The sequence below is a fragment of the Staurois parvus genome, unplaced genomic scaffold (genome assembly GCF_062004578.1).
Source record: "Staurois parvus isolate SC_StPar_1 unplaced genomic scaffold, SC_StPar_1.0 ptg000465l, whole genome shotgun sequence".
NCBI classification, from domain to species: domain Eukaryota; kingdom Metazoa; phylum Chordata; class Amphibia; order Anura; family Ranidae; genus Staurois; species Staurois parvus.
In genome coordinates this window covers 430,599-449,141 of record NW_028318261.1, presented here as the reverse complement: position 1 = coordinate 449,141, position 18,543 = coordinate 430,599, and the positions used below count along the sequence as shown (strand labels likewise).

General features: G+C 42.8%; 1 protein-coding gene across 1 annotated transcript in view; it reads left to right on the top strand.

Annotated features, from left to right (window-relative positions):
- LOC149452764 (GTPase KRas-like) overlaps positions 1-18,543 on the top strand; it is a 39,966-nt gene that overhangs the window by 11,559 nt on the left and 9,864 nt on the right. Inside the window, exon 2 of the mRNA XM_089688998.1 lies at positions 12,770-12,900. Coding sequence (XP_089545124.1) covers positions 12,790-12,900 — 111 coding nt within the window. The 5' untranslated portion in view covers positions 12,770-12,789. The remainder of the gene's footprint in view (positions 1-12,769; positions 12,901-18,543) is intronic.

Below are 18,543 nucleotides of genomic sequence, written 5' to 3'. Positions count from 1 at the left end.
GCCACAAGCTGTCACAGCCGGGTGCCCACACAGAAGATGCCGGCACCCAGGGAGAGAAGACGGCCGTTAAAACGGGCTGCAGGGGAGACACCGTGGGACAGAGGGACAGGTGAGTGTGTGGGGTTTTTTTTTTGTTTTTTTTTAAAGTCAGTCAGTTGCTGACTTTAATTTTTTGACAGAGTGAGTGGAACTCCGCTTTAAGCCAGTAGTGGATGGATAGAAAATTGCATAGTGTATGGCCTGCTTCGTAGGAATAGTATTGCACATCTAATTAATGTGGACACTGATATCAGATATACAGAATTGTAGTTTTGGGTGGAGTAATATGAAGATTTTTTTTTTTTTTTTTTTTTTTTTTTTTTTTGGCAACACATGAAAATGGTTGTACATTAGTCATGTTATGGAGTGCATAGTGATAGCACAGGGTTTATGCCTCTATATTGATAGGTTTACTGATTTTTAACGTTCTTTTTGCACTGTATTTACATAATTGTTTGATACGCAGAACTTTAAATGTCATTTTAGTTAAGGTTTTCGTCTCACCCCCTTACCTTCCTCTCTCTCTCCCCCGTCCTTGACTCTTGTGGCACAATAATTAGGGGAATTATGTGGGTACAAGGACTGTGGTACACGTGTGCAATGTATACAGTGACTAGACTCCGCTTCTCTTTGATCATCCCCCTTTAAGCCAATCCAACTGTTATGCACAATCTGACCATTACTATTGTTTGCCACAACATGCTACGTGTGCCAGAGGGCATGTTTTGCAGCTCCAATGCAGGGTTCCCCAGGTCCTTCATGGTCCTAGTTATGCTTACGTTTTGTATTGCTATTGTGTTTTTTTTTTTTTTTTTCTTCATTGTAAGGCTGAGCAGATTGCTTGTTACTGGCATTGTTAATGTTTACATATTGTTTACATGCTTTAAATATCAGTATGATTTAGCTTCTAGGAATTTCAATAGACCTAAAAGGGACTACCTGCACGTGGATAACCCTTGACATGGATGTATGCTTAGATACTAACCCTTAAAGTATTTGTAAACCCCGTCACTTATATCACATGTAAACTTTAACATGATCTGTACAGTAATACTCGGATGCACAGGCTGAGCGGACCTCAGAGGTTTGATTTAGGCATATAGGGAATCCCATCAGAGGGTAGTCCTAAAGAGGTTTTAGAATCTCTGCCAGTTTTAAAGATGTTTTTTTAGTTACTTTTAGAATCTGCTTTAATGATAGCAAAAGCGACATTATCCAGCACAGACCAAGGCTTTTCAATCCTTTAAAGCAAAGCAACTGTGTTAGGTTCTCACCTAGATAAATGCTGGATATGGTTGATGGGGAAAAAGTGGCTAAAAAGCAAGAGAACTCCAGGAAATTCCTTAGCGTAGCACTTTCAAGCACTACCATTCAGCTTCCCAAATGTTCACCAAAGTGATGGTGGAGTTGGCAGCGAGCTCAAGACAGCAGCCAGATCAGTTTAGTAGATTGTCACTTGCAGAATCTAGGTGGATTGTAAACATAGTTGCCAGGCCAAAACAATTCTTTTATCAAGAATGCAAGCAAGTGAATAAAGTGTTAACTTTTTCATAGTTTATCTCTGGATAATGATACCTTGTTGCATTCTGTTCTCATGGGCAGCTTTCAAAGCAATATTTCTCTGTGTCAGAAGATGTTCTTAAACCCACTTCCTGTAGATTGCAGCTAGTTCAACTGTGTGGCCTTTATATAAGGCATGTTCTGTAATCTTATGTCCTACTTACACATATTGTGGTTCAGATGTACTGTAGAATTGCAGGACCATACTTGAGCTGCCATTTTGTTCTGGTTACTAGAGCTGTAGCCTGGGATTGAACATATTCCTTAAGCCAGTATTGCTGGTAAGTTTCGGCTGGTATAATACAAATGTAAAGAGGCAATCCTGCGCTACCTGGTCTATTCTGCAAATAAAAGTCTGAATTGAAGGCTGCATACAAATATGTGTGTTCCCACAAAACTTTATAGAAATGAATAGAATTTTGTTGCGCATCCTGTGTATATTCAAATTAATTCACCTCTAGTGTCTCTTCATATAAAAAAACTAACATAAATAATATTCCCGTGTGGTGTGTATGTATGTCTGTATGTGTATATACAGTCAGGTCCATAAATATTGGGACATGGACACAATTCTAACATTTTTGGCTCTATACACCACCACAATGGATTTGAAATGAAACAAACAAGATGTGCTTTAACTGCAGACTGTCAGCTTTAATTTGAGGGTATTTACATCCAAATCAGGTGAACAGTGTAGGAATTACAACAGTTTGCATATGTGCCTCCCACTTGTTAAGGGACCAAAAGTAATGGGACAGAATAATAATCATAAATCAAACTTTCACTTTTTATTACTTGGTTGCAAATCCTTTGCAGTCAATTACAGCCTGAAGTCTGGAACGCATAGACATCACCAGACCCTGGGTTTTATCCCTGGTGATGCTCTGCCAGGCCTCTACTGCAACGGTCTTCAGTTCCTGCTTGTTCTTGGGGCATTTTCCCTTCAGTTTTGTCTTCAGCAAGTGAAATGCATGCTCAATCGGATTCAGGTCAGGTGATTGACTTGGCCATTGCATAACATTCCACTTCTTTCCCTTAAACTCTTTGGTTGCTTTTGCAGTATGCTTTGGGTCATTGTCCATCTGCACTGTGAAGCGTCCAATGAGTTGTGAAGCATGTGGCTGAATATGAGCAGATAATATTGCCCGAAACACTTCAGAATTCATCCTGCTGCTTTTGTCAGCAGTCACATCATCAATAAATACAGGAGAACCACTTCCATTGGCAGCCATACATGCCCACGTCATGACACTACCACCACCATGCTTCACTGATGAGGTGGTATGCTTAGGGTCATGAGCAGTTCCTTTCCTTCTCCATACTCTTCTCTTCCCATCACTCTGGTACAAGTTGATCTTGGTCTCATCTGTCCATAGGATGTTGTTCCAGAACTGTGAAGGCTTTTTTAGATGTCGTTTGGCAAACTCTAATCTGGCCTTCCTGTTTTTGAGGCTCACCAATGGTTTACATCTTGTGGTGAACCCTCTGTATTCACTCTGGTGAAGTCTTCTCTTGATTGTTGACTTTGACACACATACACCTACCTCCTGGAGAGTGTTCTTGATCTGGCCAACTGTTGTGAAGGGTGCTTTCTTCACCAGGGAAAGAATTCTTCGGTCATCCACCACAGTTGTTTTCCGTGGTCTTCCGGGTCTTTTGGTGTTGCTGAGCTCACCGGTGCGTTCCTTCTTTTTAAGAATGTCCCAAACAGTTGTTTTAGCGACACCTGATATTTTTGCTATCTCTCTGATGGGTTTGTTTTGTTTTTTCAGCCTAACGATGGCTTCACTGATAGTGACAGCTCTTTGGATCTCATCTTGAGAGTTGACAGCAACAGATTCCAATTGCAAATAGCACACTTGAAATGAACTCTGGACCTTTTATCTGCTCATTGTAATTGGGATAATGAGGGAATAACACGCACCTGGCCATGGAACAGCTGAGAAGCCAATTGTCCCATTACTTTTGGTCCCTTAACAAGTGGGAGGCACATATGCAAACTGTTGTAATTCCTACACCGTTCAGCTGATTGGGATGTGTGTGTGTGTGTGTATATTACAGTCTATATTGCCAAAAGTATTGGGACGCCTGACTTTACACACAAATTAACTTTAATGGAATCCCAGCCTTAGTCCGCAGGGTTCAATACCTTGTTGGCCCACTCTGCAGCTATAACAGCTTCCGCTCTTCTGGGAAGGCTGTCCACAAGGTTTATTAGTGTGTCTATGGGAATGTTTGACCATTGTTCCGGAGGTATGTTTGTGAGGTCAGGCACTGATGCCGGACGAGAAGGCCTGGCGCGCAGTCTCCACTCTAATTCATCCCAAAGGTGTTCTATCAGGTTGAGGTCAGGACTCTGTGCAGGACAGTCAAGTTCCTCCATCCCAAACTCGCTCATCCATGTCTTTTATGGACCTTTATGCACAGCTGCACGGTCATGTTGGAACACGAAGGGGCCATCGCCAGACTGTTCCCACAAAGTTGGGAGCACAAAAATGTCCAAAATGTCTTGGCATGCTGACCCCTTAAGAGTTCCCTTCATTGGAACTAAGGAGCCAAGCCCAAACCCTGAAAAACAACCCCACAACATAATTCCCCAACCCCCCCCCCTTCCCCAACAAACTTGACACAATGCAGTCAGGCAAGTACCGTTCTCCTGGCAACCTCCAAACCCAGACACATCCATCGGATTGCCAGACAGAGAAGTGTAATTCGCCACTCCGGAGAACACGTCTCCACTGCTGTAGGGTCCAGTGGCGTTGTGCTTTACACCACTGCATCTGACGCTTTGCATTATGCTTGGTGATGTAAGGCTTGGTAAGAACATTTTTTTTAACTGAACTTTTTTTTTTTTTTCCATCACATAAGGGACAAAGTCCCCTATGTGATGGTTTTTTTGGTGACCGTTTTTTTTTTTTTTCTTTTTTCCCAGACATCCAGGGTCCAAAAGACCCCATTGTCTCCCCTATACTACACTGGATGTAATGCAGTGTACATTGCACTGCATTACATTCTTTCCCGCCCTCAAACGGCGAGAGATCTGTCATCGGGGACTCGTAAGTGACATCACATGTTTGAAGGTAAAATGGCACTGCACATCACCCCAAAAACATCATACTAACAGTGAAGCTTGGAGTTGGGAACATCATGGTGTGGGGCTGTTTTCAGTATATGGTACTGGCAAACTTCATATTATTGAAGGAAGGATGAATGGAAAAATGTTCCAAGACATCCTTGGTAAAAATCTGCTGCCATCTACCAGGATGATGAAGATGAAACAAGGGTAGGCATTTCTGCAAGGCAATGATCCCAAACTCAAAACCAAGGAAACTCTTGAAGAGGCCCATGGAACTCTTCAGACAGTTGGTGATGTCTGCGCACTGTGTGCTTCAGCATGCACTGATCACGCTCTGTCATTTTACGTGGCCTACCACTTCTTGGATGTTGTTCCTTTTTGCTTCCACTTTGTTATAATATCACGAACAGTTGACTGTGGAATATTTAGTAGCAAAGAAATTTCACAGTGCACAGGTGTCAATCCATCACGGCACCACGCTTGAATGCACTGAGCTCCTGAGAGCGACCCAGTCTTTTACAAATGTGTTCAAATAAACAAACGAAACCAGTGCTCAGATCTTCATTCAGACTAGCATAACGTTAAATGCCATGCGTTGAGGTGCAGCCTTTAGAACAGGGCTTGAAAAAGCCGCTTGCCAAATGTGAGGAGAAATTCTTGTGTTCTTCAGATGATGGAGTGGCTACACCTGCACTCCAAGCCTCATTGTGAAGCCGAGTTCCGGTTTCCGGCTTCTTCGGCACCGCCATTACACTGGCAGTGCCGTTGAGGGGACAGGTGCAGGAGAGGTCTGCTCTCCTCTGCTGAGAGGAGACACCCTCTCCACCGCCACGGGGGGACTCGAGGAGAGGTCTGCTCTCTCCCGCCGCTGGGGACTCGAGGAGCTCTCTCCCGCCGCTGGGGACTCGAGGAGAGGTCTGCTCTCTCCCGCCGCTGGGGACTCGAGGACAAGGTCTGCTCTCTCCCGCCGCTGGGGACTCGAGGACAAGGTCTGCTCTCTCCCGCCGCTGGGGACTCGAGGACAAGGTCTGCTCTCTCCCGCCGCTGGGGACTCGAGGACAAGGTCTGCTCTCTCCCGCCGCTGGGGACTCGAGGACAAGGTCTGCTCTCTCCCGCCGCTGGAGACTCGAGGACAAGGTCTGCTCTCTCCCGCCGCTGGGGACTCGAGGAGAGGCCCGCTCTTCACCGCCTTGGGGGACACGAGGCCCGCTCTACACCGCAAGTGGTATTTTGCATCAGAAAAAGGGTATTACACAAGTCTTGGTCCTGCTGTACAATGAAAAACATTGCAAATCTTGGTGTGAAACTGGCTTCCCACTGCTTTTTTGTTATCCAAAAAAATAAATTTTTGGTGTTTTTTCTTCATGGAATAGATTGCAATCCACATACAGCCATTGAAGTGGTATTTTGCATCAGAAAAAGGGTATTACACAAGTCTTGGTCCTTCTGTACAACACAAACCATGGCTGCTCTATTAGCACATCTTTGGTAAAATGTTAACTGTTGTTATTCCATGTTTTTTGGCATCTAAAGAAGCAGTTTTTTGTTTGTTCTTAATGTGCTACTTCTCTAAGCTCTTTTTTTAATAAGATGCTGGAGATTAAAAATGCAAAATATTTACTATTGTTATTTTATGCAATGTTTTTTGGCCATCAAGAGGCACTTTTTTCTTTATGCCACACTTCTCTAAGGTCTCTGCTGGAGATAAAAAAAAAAATACAACATATTTTCAGTAACTATTCTATGTTTTTCAGCATCAAAATAAGCACTTTTTCTTATGCTATACTTCTGTAAACTGAACTTTAAAGAGACTATAGTTACTAAAGTCTCTTTAACCACTTGCTTACCAGGTACTTATACCCCCTTCTTTACCAGGCCAATTTTCAGCTTTCAGCGCTGCCGCACTTTGACAATTGCGCGGTCATGCAACATTGTACCCATATGAAATTTTGATCATTTTTTTTCTTACAAATAGAGCTTTCTTTTGGTGGTATTTAATCGCCACTGGGCGCTTTACTTTTTGCGCTATAAATAAAAAAATTGCAAAAAATTTGAAAAAAAAGTTTCTTTGTTTCTATTATAAAATTTTTCAAACAGGTAATTTTTCTCCTTCACTGATGTGCGTTGATGAGGCGGCACTGATGGGCGGCACTGATGGGCACTGATAGGCAGCACTAAAGGGCACTGATAGGCAGTACTAATGAGGTGGCACGGATAGGCGGCACGGATAGACAGCACTAATGAGGTGTCACAGATAGGCGGCACTAATATGCAGCACTGATAGGTGACACTGATGATGGGTACTGATAGACGGCACTGACTGGCATCACTGCTGGGCACTGACTGGCAGCACTGACTGGCACAAACCCTGGGCACTGACTGGCACAACCCCTGGGCACTGACTGGCGACACTGACTGGCTGCACTGGTGGGTGGGCATAGGTGGGTGGCACTGGTGGGCACAGGTGGGTGGCACTGGTGGGCACAGGTGGGTGGCACTGCAGAGTGGCACAGGTGGGTGCACTGCTGGACACAGGTGGGTGATCTGGGCACAGGTGGGCGGAGCTAGTGGGCGCACTGCTGGGCACAGGTGGGCGGAACTTGCGGGTGGCACTGCTGGGCACCGATCATCAGGGCACTGATCATCAGTGCCCTGATGATCGGTGCCGATCCCCGCTCTGACAACTGCCGGTTCTCGGCAGTACTTTCCTCACGATATGACAGCGTGAGGAAAGTGCAGCCGAGAACCGGCACTTGCATTTCCCTCTGATCAGCGTGTCATTGGACACCGCTGATCACGTGCTAAAAGGCCGCTGTGATTGGCCTTTTACCACATCACGTGATCAGCTGTGTCCGTAGGACACAGCGATCGCGGAGATCGCCGGGTGCGCGCCCCCTGGGGCGCGCAGGAGAGCGCGTTCTGGGAGGACGTCATATGACATCCACTCAGAACTGGCCGGCCGCAGTGTAGCCATCATTCGGCTATCTGCGGTCGGCAGCTAGTTAAAGATGCAGGAGATAAACCAAAAAAATACAAAATGTTTTTACTACAGGTTTAAAGCTGTAAAACTTGATATTTTGATTGCACCCTATTGCTACTGCTGTTATGTTTAAATTGACATAATACAGCTATGTTATAATTGCAGTTTTTTATATTTTGGACTCTTTAAAGAAAAATGTAATTTCATAAGCTTTAAGGAGGCGGGGTTGGGGCACGGGACAGGGGTGGGGTTGGAGGCGGACCTGCGCAAGGTTGGGTAGGGCAAATGGTGGAGAGTAAGGTTTGTGCCTGGCTAGTAGGTCTAGACTCGAAATTTTAAGCCCTGCCTTAGAAGATCGGGAAATCTTAGTAATAGTAAACAAAACGGCGCACTCTCTTCTTGCATTACCGTGGTGAAACAAATTTATTTAAAATCATATACATGCATACTCACAAACCAAAGGGGGATAAAAACAAGAGTTCGTAATAACAGTCTAAAGTGACGGCAGACCCTTGGTGGGGTCCCCGTTCAACAGATTCCCGGTCATTGAGGCCGGGAAATAATGTAATGAGATGTGCACCGCATTACATTCAGTGTAGTACAGGGGGAGAAGTGCAGGGTCTTTTTTGTCCCATATGTGATTTGAAAAAAAAAATAATTTTTTTTAATTAAAGTTACGCCCAAGTATATAACACCCCCAAATTTTTCAAGGCCTCCCACCCCCACATATGTACACACACACAAATGTAAAAGCACATACTCGGGCACCTACACATGAAAACGTGGATTTCGATACACATGTTGCACATCGCTGCGCATGCCAGAATGAGTAATAATTCTAGCACCAGACCGCCTCCATACATTATACTGATGACGTATAAAGGGCTTTAAAAGTGTCACCTATAGAAAATCTAGGGTACTAAAGTTTGCCTTTTCACGAGCGCATGTAAATTTAAGGTTTGACATGTTGGATATCTTTTTACACGCTGCAACCTCGTCTTTTATATTTTACAAACAAAATTGATAATTTATTGCTTTTTGTCCCCTAAAATTAAGTATTTTTTTTACTGAAACCTTTGTGAAAATATTGTGTGGCATAAAAAATTGGAACTACCGCTATTTTATTTTCTAGGGTCTCTGCTTTCAGAAAATATACAATGTTTGGGGGGTTTGTGTCATCTTCAGACCTAAAACGATTTTTTTTTTAACTAGTGCAAATAACACAAAAACAGCTCTGGCAATGAAATGTATAAAGGATAAGCCGGACACTCCCCTTTCCTGATGAGTAGCCAATCAGTGCTCATTACACTGCAAAGTCTCTCTCCTCCCCGTTAGTCCCCGGGTGCGGTGCTGGAGAGAGGCAGGTAGGGGAAGAGGAGATAAACCGTGCAATGTTAAAAATATTAAACGTTTCAGTCACCATAAAGCCCCTTTTTTTGTTTTTAAAAAACCCCAGACATTACTTAAAGCAGATTTAATATATTAAAATTAATTTATTAAATGTTGATATGATACAGAATGTATGTTTGAATTCAAGCTGCTCAGTCCCTGAAGCAACCCCGAGCCACAATATTGCCACCACCATTCTTCACAGTTTTAAGGTCTTGCTCCTAAAATACTGACTGTGGTTACAATTGACATGTTTGCTAAAAACTAGGCACCGAAATCGCCCTTTTCGGCCGTCTGCCAAAATGAAAAAAAATAAAAGCATTGATATAGGTGTTGGAAAAAACCCACCTGTCTGCCACTGCTGCTCAGTAGTTCTCAGCCTTACCTGAGAAACCATCCAACGATCCCGGTGCTGGGCATAGAGATAAGTGAAGAAAAGATGGCCTCCACTCATCGCTATGCCTTTGGAGGACTGGAGCAATGTCACTTCCGGTTCTGGACATTTTTTTTGTTTGTTAAAACTCTAGATCAAAGCCCTTTTTTTTTTTTTTTTTTTTTTTTTTTTTTTTTTTAAAGGGACAGTACAAAAAACATTAAATTAAAAAAAAAAGTTTAAAGTGCCCCCCGTCCCCCCCCGTGCTCACACGTAGTGGTGAATGTATACGTAGCCCATGCCCCCATATGTAAATGGTGTTCAAACCACACACATGAGGTATCGACACGAACATCACAGCAATAATTCTAGCACTAGACCTCCTCTGTAACATTACACTGCTAACCTGTAGACCTTTTTATAGCATCACCCATGGAAGTTTTTAAGTACCGCAGTTTGAGGCCATTCCACAAGTCTGCGCAATTTTAAAGCTTGACATGTTGGGTATCTATTTACTCGATATGACAGCCTCTTTTTTATTTCACAAAAAACTGGGGTATATAGTGTTTGTGTTTTTATTTTTTTTGTTTGTTTGTTTTTTTTAATCAAAGTGCATTTTTTCCCAAAAAATATATATTCATTTTTAAAAACTGAGCATTTCAGTTTTCGACCAAGTGCATTTTGAATTTTTGGTTTCGGCACCAGAATTTTCATTTCGGTGCACCACTACTAAAAACCAAACCACTCCATTAAAAACAAAAAAATAATCAGCCATTAACCCATTTACTCAAATTCAAATAATTTGGCAATATTTTTATTGCCAGACCCATTTGGCATCAACAGCTTCCTTTCTGAGGGCCTAAGAGCTCTGTTTATCTTTTTTGATATTGACATTTTTGGTTTCACCATGACTAGACTAGAAAACCCCAGACCCTGGATAACTGAGGTTTAACCACTTGCCCTTCGGAAGGTTTTACCCCCTTCCCGACTAGGCCATTTTTTTTTTGCTTTTCAGCACTGTGCTACTTTAACTGGCAATTGCTTGGTGATACAACACTGAACCCAAATAAAATGTGTCATTTTTCACACAAACGGAGCTTACTTTTGGTGGTATTTGATCACCACAGTTTTTTTTTTTTAATTTTTATTGTGTAGACGAAAAAAACTAATTTTGAGGAAAAAAAATTCTACTTTCTGCTGTGAAACATATCCAATAAAATCAAATGTCTTAATCAGTTTAGGCCAAAATGTATTCTGTTACATGTCTTTTGTAAAAAAAACAAAAACAAATAAGGGCATATTAATTGGTTTGTGTGAAAGAGTTTTTATAGCGTCTACAAACTATGGCAAATATATTTTGAAAATTAATGAATTCTGATGTACTGATGACAACTTGGGGTGTAGCATCTCATTTCTTTAGACCCTAAAATGCCAGGACAGTACAAATACCTCCCTTTTTGGAAAGTAAGCAAGCAGTCAGCACAATACAACGTATTCTGACTGTTGTGGCACTCATTGGCGATACCGACTTTTTTTTTTGTTTGTTTTTTGTATGTGGTGGTGTTGTTGGTTTTTTTTTTTTTTTTTTTTTTTTTTTTCTCCAACATGCTGTCACCAGTCAGTGTCCTTGATCAGTGCCACACCAGTCAAGATGCTGTACTGCACTATTGATGATAGTATGTTTAAAAAAAAAATTGTTTTGAAAAGAAAATATTTAAAATTAAAAATTTTAATTTTTTTTTTAACATAAACTAATATTGTTTGGAAAAATAAATGTTATGTCAAGTAAATAGATACCAAATATGTCACACTTTAAAATTGCGTGTGCCTTTTGGAATGTTGCCATTAGATTTACACAGGAGGTCTGGTGCTAGAATTATTTCTCTCGATCTGATGTTTGCAGTGATACCTCACATGTGTGGTGTGATCGCTGTTTACGTACCAACACAAGACTGGCATGTGTGTTTGCCTTTTGTGTGCGAGCACGAAGGAGAAACAGGGGCTCTTAATTTTTTTATTTTTATAATTTTATCGCCATCACAAGGGATTAAAAACATCCCTTGTAATAGCATGGGCAGTGACAGGTATCCTTTTACTGAGAGATCTGGGACCTATTAGACCCCAAATCTTTTTGCCCTAAAGCTTCGGATCATATCACAATCGGTGTGATCCAATACTTTTTTTTTTTTTTTTCCCCTAGACTAGTAGTGGTTTGTTTATAACCAGCAAAACCAGAAGTTACTAAATACTCTTTGCTTCTGGTTTCTTAGACCATAGAGATGATCAGAACCATTCCAGTCTCTGATCAGCTCTATGGTTATCCGGTGGCATCATCCTGGTATAACCACTGAAGTCAGTGTTCAGCAAAGCACATGTTAAAGCTTGTAGGAGGAGTTTTCATTCTGCTCTAGGAGAATGTGGGACCCCTGACCTATGTCTGGACACTGCTGATTGGCCCTGCGCTGATCACATGCACTCGCCCACGAAGAAAAAAAAAAAATCTGTAGCAATACATATCAAACTGAGGATGCGGAGAGTGACTCCTCATGATATGGCTTAGGAGATGAGGGGGGTGTATTGGAAGAAGGGGAGGATCAGATAATACAGGATCAAATGGCATTTTTACACAATGCAGAGGACTAACCCCTTCGGTACCACAGTGAGTACAACAAGCATCCTTTACTGCATATGCAGGCTGATTTTACGTTGTGGGTTTGGTAACAATGTAAACCTCAAACCAAAAATGTATCCTATTGGATCATCAGATGTGGTAGCTGTATCTGTTTTTTTTTTTTTTTTTTTTTTTTTCTTTTTGCCTCTGTTTTCACCTGGTGATCTGGCCAGTAACACACCTTCTGTATTAGTGGAGCACAGCAGACAGTGGCATTTTCAGTTTGGGAGGCAGGGGAGTGCAGATTTGAATGCAATATACAATAGCAGATTGAAGCCAAACTCCAGCTAACACTTTATAATCAGTTACAGCAAACTGTTTTTGTTTTTCTTTTGGGTTAAAGGTTTTACATGAATAAATAAAAGCTGATAATGTTAATCACCCCTGCCAGTGGTAAATGGATTGTCTTATCTGTGTAAACGGATACATTCTGCTAGAGAGCTTGAGCTTTTGAAAAATAAGAGTTGCTGGCTGGATCACCAGATGAAAATAGTAGAACGCCTAAAAAAGATTACTAATGCAGCCATCGCATCTGAGAATTGGTATGCTGCAAGACCATAAATGTTTTTTTGCTTTTTGGGTTTAATACTGCTTTAAACTAAACTAAAGTTTCTTTTTAATTAATAATAAAGTGATCTGTTGACACATTTTAACTTCTATTTTATCTTTTTTTTGCTTTAGACAGGATCTGTGCAAGTGAAATGACTGAATATAAACTGGTCGTGGTTGGTGCTGGAGGCGTGGGCAAGAGTGCTCTGACCATCCAGCTCATACAGAACCACTTTGTTGATGAGTATGATCCCACTATTGAGGTGAGCAGAACATTTATTTGTTATGGCTTTTCATAGATTTAGGCTAACTTATAAATGTGCATAAAAACCCCTCTGTAGTGCTTCATTGCAATTTTTTTTTTCTGCTCTGCACAGAAACAACATTGCAAATTTGAAAACAAATGGTTTGATATGAGCTTAAGTGCCCACATAAAACCATCTGATTCCAAGCTCACAATGTCTTTGGTCAGTGAACCTAAGTGAACAGATTTGAGGGTGGAAATGTAACATCTTAATCTGTATTACTGAGCCAGGCATCACATCCAAGGTTGTATGGTGTGGCAGAAATTATGTAAATGGCAAGACTGGCTGTATAAAAATGTGATTTTTGATTTACATGTAAAATCCTTTTCTTTGAGTACATCCCAGGACATAGGGCATCTTCATATCCATTACCATAGTTATGCTGTCACCTTCAGGTGATTGGACACTCCCAAAAAAGACAGACAGTAATCCCCTCCCCGCTAGGCACAACTTCAGTTTTGTAGCAAGCCATGTACAACATAGGATGGAGGTGAGATCCCTCTGATGTACTCCCAGGACAAGAATTTCACAAGTAAACCATAAATAATTATTTCTTTATTGTACATCCAAGCACCCAGGGCATATGCATATCCATAGGTATGTCCCAAAGAACTGAATATGCGGGGGAAGACAACAGGCCCCAAAAAACAAAGTCACAATAGGTTAGAACTTTAGACCAACACCTGCAACACCTTCCACCATTGGAAGCATCCACAGAGGCCAGAACATCTACCTGATAGAACTTTGTAAAGGTATGAACTGAAGACCAAACAGCAGCCTTACGAACTTGAGCTGCAGAAGCTTGAGTGTGAATAGCTCAGAAAGCACCAACACTCCTGGTAGAATGAGCCATTACAGGGAATGGCAGAACTCTTCCTTTAAGGCTGTAAGCCAGAAAAATATGCTGATGGACTCTCCTAGAAATGGTATATTTTGAAGCAGCATGCTCCTTTGTTGGTTCATCCTGAAGGACAAACCGAGAATGAAGTTTTCAAGTCGATGCAGTCAAATTTAGGTAAATGTTTACCGCACAAACCACTCATCCAAGGTATGAAAAGCTCAATATTCCGTTTGCTTAAGATTGGGGCAGAAAGAAGGGCTGTGATGGAATAAAGAAACTACCGTATTTGCCGGCGTATAAGACGACTTTTTGACCCTTGAAAATCTTCTCAAAAGTCGGGGGTCGTCTTATACGCCGGTACACATGTTAGGGGGGCTGCGGCATTAAGTACAGGGGTTTGCAGGGGCTGACGTCTCTTACCTGGATCCAGTCCCACGACGATCCGGTCCAGGAAGCGCGGCGTCTCCTTCAGTTCGGCCACTGGATGTTCGTGCGGCTGCGCGGCTCCGCCTCCTCACCGGTGATTGGCCGCCAGAACTGTAGCTCAGGAAAGGCACACAGGCGGCCAATCACCGGCGAGGGGGCGGAGCCGAGCGGCCCCGCGAAAATTGAGTGCCGGAGCAGCAGGTAAGTGCTCTGTGTAGAGGTGCTGCTGCAACCACATATGCTGGCTGCAGCAGCACTATACGAGAACAGGGTCAGCAAGTCTCAGTGGGAGGAATAGTGCCCCATCATTGGTGTCACTGATACCAATGATGGGGCACTATTCCTCCCACTGATACCAACGATGGGGCACTATTCCTCCCACTGACACCAACGATGGGGCACTATTCCCCCCCCCACTGACACCAACGATGGGGCACTATTCCTCCCCCCAGTGACACCAATGATGGGGCACTATTCCACCCCTCACTGACACCAATGATGGGGCACTATTCCACCCCTCACTGACACCAATGATGGGGCACCATTCCTCCCACTGACACCAATGATGGGGCACTATTCCTGCCACTGATACCAATGATGGGGCACCTATTCCCCCCACTGATGCCAATGATGGGGCACTATTCCTGCCACTGATACCAATGATGGGGCACCTATTCCCCCCACTGATACCAATGATGGGGCACTATTCCTCCCACTGATGCCAATGATGGGGCACCATTCCTGCCACTGATACCAATGATGGGGCACCTATTCCCCCCACTGATACCAATGATGGGGCACTATTCCTCCCACTGACATCAATGATGGGGCACTATTCCTCCCACTGACATCAATGATGGGGCACTATTCCTCCCACTGGTGTGCATTGGAAGAGGGGTAGTCTTATACAGCGAGTATAGCCCAAACACTACATTTTAGCAGGAAAAGTAGGGGGGTCGTCTTATACGCCCAGTCGTCTTATACGCCGGCAAATACGGTAGTTTGGGCAAAAAAGGCTGCTGAGATCATAAGACCAATTTTATCTCAATGAATTACCAAGACAGGTTTCTTGCAAACAAAAATGGCCAACTCCAAAACCCTGCAAGCAAAGGTTCCACAAATGGTACTTGGTGCCAAACTTTTGTCCACTCCCGATTTTGAGAGAGACCAGAACTTGTCACATGATGTACTTGTAGGGATGAAGTTTATGTACCTCACACAACGCAAAAGAAAACATCCACGTCTGATCTTAAATCTGTGAAGTTGCCTGCTTATACCTAAGAAGCATAGGGATCGTACACTCCTGCATCTCAGGACCCTGACTTCAACAGACAATCCATTAAATCCAGTGGCTGTGAAGCAGAATGAAATATCAGAACCTGCCAAAGGAGGGTTGGGTCAATCCGGAAGAGTCCACAGCTTGTCCACAGACAAGTTTACAATGTCAGCATATCTTGTCTTCCTTGGCCAGGGCAGGACATCACCAGAATCCCTTTATAACCTTATCCTGTGAAGCATCCAGGGCAGAAGCTGCAGCAGAGGCAATAATAAATTGGGGGAGACTGATCACACAAAGTCACTGAGGCATCTGTCAAACGTAGATCCCTAGTCCTGGACACAGATCTCTCCAGTTTTGCATTTTGCTTCAAGCACCTACTTGTGAATAGCCAAATCCCCAGGGATCCGATGTCTGCTGAGGAATACTGGCTTCCAATTGTTTACACTGGGAATATGTATAGTAGGGCAGGAACGTTTTTCATCCTAAACCAGATTTTAGATCAGGAGGAAACAAACCACACGACTTCTTGTTCCTTATTGGTGATTAATGTTCACCACCATGGTAACGTCCAAGAAAATTTGCACTGGGAGACCTCTTGGGGTATCCCTACCAATGCAGAAGAGCTATGTAGATGTTGATGGGCAACTTTCTTCCCTTCAATCAAGTGCCCTGAACCAAGAGGCTGGCATCTGTTGTTGGGGCTCTCCTGGACAGTGGAAGGAACAGTTTGTCCACCTGCAACATTTGTATGGAGATCCACCAATCGAGTGACAGTTATTTGTTTGGGTGCAGACACATTATAGAATCCAGTAACTGTGTCCAATGCTAACAAGGCATTCCGTTAAACAGCTCTGGAATTAAACCGGGCAAATGGTACCACCTTGAAGAAAGTGACCATCTTCCCCAGAATACACGTAATATGTGTTATATCTGCACCAGATAAGTACTTCATTTGACCCACCAGCTGTATCAGAATATCCTGTGATTATCAAAAAGTGTGTGTGTGTGTGATGCAGCACAAAGGGTATTTCAGACATAGTGCAGTGACAGGTGTCTTACTGTAAAACGTCTGTCACAGCAACAACACACCAAACAATTGTTTCCTGTGTGTCCCATTCACACTGCAACGCAGCCTGAGGCTGTGCTAAAATACAAGCATGCTGCACTTTATCGCATCATGCTGCTGTACAGCGCCATGAATTTTATAAGTGTATGTTTTCTGTATACTTAAAGTTTGTACGAATACAAAAAAAGGGAGCTGTGTTATATGCGCTGAATCGCTCACCACACTGCCCTCTACTGCAGCCACAACAGACAGCTGTCAGAGAGGAAAATACAGCAGTTTACACCTCTGGCAGCTGTGCATTCTGTGGACCAGCGCCTAATTTACTCCAAAATCTTTATGCAACGAACACCTATATCTCATATACCTGTGCTACACTTGTGATGACACATATTTTAACCTTGTGTAACATTCACAATGTTCTTATAGTGAGCTACAATAGTTCCAAACTGTGTAGTTTGATGGGAATGAAACTGCAAAATACACAACTCGGTGTATATCAAAAAATGTGCAAAACAGCTGAACAGACAGTTAAAGTGACAAAATAAAATGACAAAAATCAGTATGGTAAAGTGTAAAACACAAAATGTGCAAACTATTGCAGTTAGAAAAAAGTATCCAGTGCGTACAACAGCTCCTGCTCAAGGTGGTGCTTACTAAATTAGTCCTGCTTTTTACATAAAATCTTCCAGCGCACTGTGGATTAATATTTAATAGATAAGATGCTTTATAATGTCCACTTTCCACCACACATGTGACACACATGTACCGTGGTACCAACATGGACTCCATTATGTAGGGAGATCTATTAGAAAATTGAGTGTTTTTGCTTTGGAAAACATAATGATATCAAGAAAGGGATATAAAAAGCATAGTGTTCTGAACATTTTTGGAAGATGCATAATAAAGACCTTAGTTTACTTACATTTTTGGGGTTGATGGGGATAAGACATTAGAGGGAGATTACTGCCCTCTATTTCAGTGATCCAACTAGAAGCCTTGATTGCATGACTGAGCACCCTGTGCCTCTGGAACTGTATGCCTCTCTTCTCCATCCAGGGTACAGTCACCAGAGGGACCCCAGTCATGGACACCCACCGTTCTCGCTGCAGGACCCCCAGGAAGTTCAAACTTCACCCCTCTCAGCAGGCAAATCAGTACAGTTTTCAGGGGCATGACTTTTCAGCTGGAGAGCACCACCCAGGACCTGTATAATACCCTTTCAGTTCACCAGACATAATGGAATTGTGTAGGGTGCAGTGCTGAATGGCAACATTACAGTCCATCCTTGCATATCAATCATGGGGTCTGGGTACCATTCCTCTTGGCTTTAGGCCGTAAAAAACAGATCTGGCTATAGCCGTCTCCTGTTCCCATCAAGAATTTTAAGAAAAAGTAAATGTGTATAGACTGCACAAACATGACTGTCAAAAACACTTCAAAACACTGAGGCTGTGCCTAGCAGGGAGGGGTTATGCCTGGGAGGGGATTATTGCCTTTTTTTTTTCTTTTTGCCATTGTCCAACTACTTGAATGTGGCAGCATAACCCTATTGTAATGGATAGAAAGTTGTCCTGGGATGTACTGTACAGAAACAGATTCTTTGGCAGTTAATAATTTTCTGTGTGTTTTCGCCTAGAGTTCCGCTTCATCTGCTTGGAATAAATATGCATCAGCTGCTCTGGTGGATGCATTTTGGGAGAACTATAAAACACTTCCGTTAGGCAGCATCACCTAGCAGAAAGCAAGGCCTGCAGATTATGCAATGGAACAAATAAAATACTTATAGGTATTCACCCCCTTAGATTAGAAGATTGTATGTTTATTATAATTGAACATTGCATCCCCCCAAACGCCACCCCCACTCGCTCAGCAGTGATACAGCAACTCTCTCTATTCCCTTTCCTAGCAGTGTCAGTATTTTGCTCTTATTGTAAATGTGGAGGGATTGCTCTGTGCTTTGGAAGGAGGAGCATGCTGGCTGCTGTGCAA